This window comes from Pinus tabuliformis, chromosome 7 (assembly GCF_031772625.1).
Source record: "Pinus tabuliformis cultivar Carrire ecotype Pingquan chromosome 7, CPIR1, whole genome shotgun sequence".
NCBI lineage: Eukaryota > Viridiplantae > Streptophyta > Pinopsida > Pinales > Pinaceae > Pinus > Pinus tabuliformis.
Genome location: NC_142293.1, coordinates 1,646,048,541 through 1,646,053,576, shown reverse-complemented (window position 1 = coordinate 1,646,053,576; position 5,036 = coordinate 1,646,048,541). Strand labels below are relative to the sequence as shown.

The window sequence follows — 5,036 nt, the reverse complement described above, 5'->3', positions numbered from 1 at the left end:
TGTTGTTATGATTTTTTTAGTTATATTTTACCATAATTCAATTTTGAAGGTCAAGGTCAAGTTAGATATTGGATTGATTTTTTTGAATTTGCAAAATAAAATTATTAAAATGTAAAAAATATATATTATATTCTATTTTTTTAATCTGTAATTTTGAATAAAAAATAAATTTTTTAAATATTAAATTATATTTAAATTATACATAAATATTATGTATAATAATAAATATATGGAATATTTCTTCTATTATTTAAAAGTTGTAATTTCTGGTCAGAGAACACATATTTCTTAACTATTAGAACTGTTAAAATTAAACATAAATATTATGTACAATAATAATCAATGTCAAATTCATAGTGACATTTTTATGGGGGGCATTCATACTCAAACATTGTGGCTAAACTTATTGGATTGGGGATTCCTAAAATAGTTGAGGTCAATTTTTTTTACTAGGTTTGATTTCAAAATATTTTCAAAATCAATATTTGAATTAAAAATAGCTAAACCCTATTACACTCTTGAACCGCTTCGGAGGAATCCGCGATATCAGATGTGGTTTGCTGGACATTTTTGTAGGTGTACATCCGTGCCACATAAACATAGCCGAATAAATTGATAACACTAAGAATTGCCAGAAACCAATAAAAATAACCTAATTTAGCTCTGTTTAAATTGTTGGCCAGCCATCCTCCCTGTCTGTTTCGTTTGCTTAACCCCTGAACAATGGTGATGAGAAAACCGCCCATAAAACTGGAGACACCCAGAACACTCAGATAGAAAGCGATACCCATGCTTCTCATGCTATCAGGCATTTGATCATAGAAATATTCCTGCAGTCCCACTATAGCAAACACCTTTGCTATTCCCATCAAAAGACACTGAGGAAGAAGCCAGAAAACACTGAGAGGGATTGTAGTTTTAGGGCTGTCAAGTAAGCCATGAGTTTTTGCTACATGGATTCTCATGTTTTCCATTAGAGCTGCAGTGACCATGGACAGAACAGAAAAGAGGATTCCAATCCTCTGAAGAACAGTTATTCCTCGCTCGTTGCCTGTTATTCTTCTGGCCAATGTCATAAGATAACGGTCATATACAATCACGAAAATAATTGAACCAACGGTTTGAAAGGCCAGAAGAGAAGCTGGCGGGATTTGGAAATGGGGACCCATACTTCTATTCATGGTGCTGCCTTGCTTTACAAAGAGCGAATTGCTCTGCAATGCTGTCATTGCAAAGATTAAGCATGAGAACCAGATGGGCACCATCCTTAATATAATCTTGGTTTCTTCTACTTGAGTTACTGGGCAAACAATCCATGGATTTGGTTTCTTGCTTTGATGTTCATCAGTGATCCATCCTGAAGGGCCTGGCACCATTATGGCTGCTTTGTCGAGAAACCTAATCCGTTGCCAACCAAAAAGAGATATCAGAATAATATGATTGCAGCTTGTTGACAGAATGATCTGGCTTTCTCTGGCCACAAAAATGAATTTATCTAGCATTGAATTTGTGTGAAAACAAAGAGATTAATTAAAAGAGATTAGTTCCTCTTAGATTGTTATCTGAGTCTTTGAAAGTTCCTTATGGTTTTCAATCTGTTTTTTCTTTTGGAGAAATTATGTGTTTTGATTGAAATTACTAATGTTTGGGGGTGTAAGTTTCACTCATTGTTGTCTCTCTAACGATGAGTAGAGCATCCACTCAAAATTGAGGTCATTTCAATCTAGATCATTGTTGTCTCTCTAATAATGAATAGAGCATCCACTCAAAATTGAGGTCATTTCAATCCAGATACATAGTTATCAAGATACAAAGTTTCTTGAGAAGAAAAAAACAGATTAAGAACATGAATTCTCACTGTGAAAATATGCACACTCTTCTTTATTATTATTTATCTATCAATTTTCAATTTTCTTTAATAATATGTTATAGAGAAAAATAAACTAGGATGTTATAATGAGGGGATCAATTCCAATCTCAAAAATCAAAATTATCTCTATCTTGAGTAATATAAAAAAGAAAATGTTCAAATAATATAAAAAAGAAAATGAACATTGCCAAATTAAAAAACAAATTCTCATGAGCTTTATAGTGTAACTGAACATTGGTCAATTCCCAAGATACCATAGGATGAAATAATGTTACTATAAGTCACTAAGAAGATTGAAGATGAAAACTTGCAGTTTCTCTTAAATTATCTATTTTATATTTTCAAAATACTTGTCACACTATCAATTTTCTTAACTTTTCAAGTAAGCGAAATTATGTAATTTTGAAATACTCGTAGAACATAGAAATAAAAAGCTAAAAATTTCCAAATAATTTTTTTTTTGTAAAGACGGATAGACCATATCATCAACTTCATAAAAACAAAAATTGCCTATAATGCTTACGAAGAACCCAATTCAGAATGCCTAGTTTATGAATTTCTGTACATTGAAAAAAAAACAAAGCAATTTACAGAGTACTTTCACTTAAAACATTCAATAAATAAATATTAAAAAAAAAAAAAATCTATGACTTACTGAAAATTGTCTGTATGCAACAGCAACCTCTGTCCGGATTTTATTAACTGAGCATCCTTCTCGTAAAGCAAGCTTGTATCTGAAGGCATGCTGATATTTCTTTTTCTTACAGCAGCAACTACAACTTGAGCCACACCAGTGACTGGGCTGCCTCCAGGAAGCTTGTTTCTATAGAATGGAGTCCCACACAGAAATATAAGAGTGGAAATAGCCATGGCCACTGTAACTATCCCGAATCCAAATCCCCAACTTATGTTCTCCTGGACGTACGCAATAACTGTAACAGCTAAGAACATTCCAGCACAGAGCCAGCAAAACCAGTGATTAAAGAAAGAATTCTTCTGAAGCATTTCACTTTTGTCTTCCTCGTCAAACTGGTCTACACCAAACGGCTCCAGAGAAGGTTTGTGGCCACCCACCCCAAAGGATATCAAATACGAAGCCAAGAAATAAACAACATCATTTTTCTTCAGGGCTGGGAGAGACACTGACAGCGTCAGCAATAGTAATCCCTGAAATCAACGTTTAATCACAGTCAAAGAGATTGAAGCATAAATGATCGGAATTTTGAATTTATGTATATGGTAGATTTTGGAAATATTTCCGAATTTGCCAATCAGGAGAGGATTAGGGTCAATTGTTCGTACTCTTCCCTGATAGTTAGATTTTGGGACATTCTCTGCATCTGTAAGTAATTAATATAAAGATATAAAAAGATTGCATAAAGATTTGTAAAAATTTTGTTGTAAATTTGAAAATATTTAGATGGAGTTTTGGTGTTTGAAATAGATTTGCAAATAATCTCACTAGTGTTCAAATCTCTGAAAACCACAGTAAGAAAAGTTACAAACAATATAAAAACAAATCTCATCACCAACTCCAACTCTGATCTCTAAAATTTTAATATTTAAAATAAATTTACAAACAATCTCCCATATTTAAAATATTTTAAATCTTCACTGAAATCATTAAAGATGATCTAATTTCCTAACTTTTAAACTCACCAAGACATAAGCGGTTGAGGAAATGAGGACCATCTTGTAACGTCCAAAGTAAACATCTGCCATAAATCCCCCTATAAGAGGCATAACGCATGTGGTGCCTACCCAGTAGTTCACATTTTTTACAGCAGTTGCAACCCCTTCGTCCAACACAGTGGTTAGATAGATGATCATGTTTAATGCAATCGCAACGTAAGCGAGAGCCTCGCTGATTACAAACACTGTTCACAATTCATGCACAAAAGTGTGATTAGTTCTTATGAAATCTCTTTGAAAGGCCTGGATTCTGAGCACACAGAGCATGATAATAAAATCACAATTCCTTCATTTTTTTTTTTTATCAAAGATGGAGTGATCATCCCAAAAAAAACTTTCTAAGTTTCCTGAATTTATACAATTTATAATATAAAGAATATAGCTAATTAAGTTCTCAAATATAGCTAATTAAGTTCTCAATGATAGGTGGAGAGACTCTTTAAGTTTTTGGTGATAAGTGGAAGGACTATGAATACAAGATACAATTGAACCACATAGGTTTTCGGCAAACATTCTAGAAGCAATGGATACCATTGGAATCAAGCGCCTAGATACTTCAGACACTTCAGATTTAGAGAAGGACAATGCAAGATTTGATATTGGAGATCAGTGTGTTCTGGTTTCTTCATGGTGGTTATAAGGAGAATGGGGTAAGATAGAGAAAAAGAAAGAGAGAAAAACTTGATTTTGTTTTTCATTTGTATATTAGTTTGTTTTTATTGTATAATTTTTAATCAGCAGTCGTGCCATAACATATATAACATATAATTTTGTTTTCACTAATAAAATTATGAATTTTTCCCTGGGAAAAAAAAGTGAAAAAGACTATTAAACTTATTTTGATTGTAAATTTAAAAAATACCATAAAATTTCATAAAAAACAACTGAATCAATTAACCTCCTCAATTAAATTTCAAGATATTTCAAAAATATACCATCAAAATAAAAATAATACTACTAATCACTCAGCCAGCAACATTAAATTGTCTTACATTCCATATCCAAAAATCATTTTAAGCTTTAAAAAAAAAAATACTCACCAAGAATGAAAATAGAAGCCTTCCATCTACCAGATCTTGCCCTGAGAACGGGCCTTCCTCTGACATCTACTGATCCATTACTAACCCAATCTAATTGCTCATAATTTCTTCCTATCTCTGGTTGCAAGGGTGTCTTCCAAAACTCCACCCATTCCTTGAAAGGTTGAAATTTCATAATTATCCCTAACACCACCAAATTTTCAGACTGTTCTGACGATGGACTTCCATATACTCGTTCTCTCACTCACATATATATATATAAAGAGTTGGACTTAAAACAGATCCATGTGAGAATCTCCCCACCTCTCACACAGCCAAAGCCATAGGGCTAGATGATGACAATATAGAATCATATATAATTGTATCTTGTGGTAATTACACGTTGAAACTAATTATAATACTTGCAATTGTTTATTGTCTCCGATGCATGTCCA

General features: G+C 32.7%; 1 protein-coding gene across 1 annotated transcript; it reads right to left on the bottom strand.

Annotated features, from left to right (window-relative positions):
- Positions 1–500: 500 nt before the first annotated feature.
- Positions 501–4,777, bottom strand: LOC149254700 (protein NRT1/ PTR FAMILY 5.6-like). Its single transcript, XM_089454816.1, has 4 exons — positions 4,603–4,777; positions 3,530–3,747; positions 2,526–3,037; positions 501–1,398 (listed from the first exon to the last, which is right to left on the bottom strand). Exons 1-4 carry the CDS (start codon positions 4,775–4,777, stop codon positions 501–503), a joined length of 1,803 nt encoding a protein of 600 aa, XP_089310942.1.
- Between the last annotated feature and the right edge of the window lie 259 nt (positions 4,778–5,036).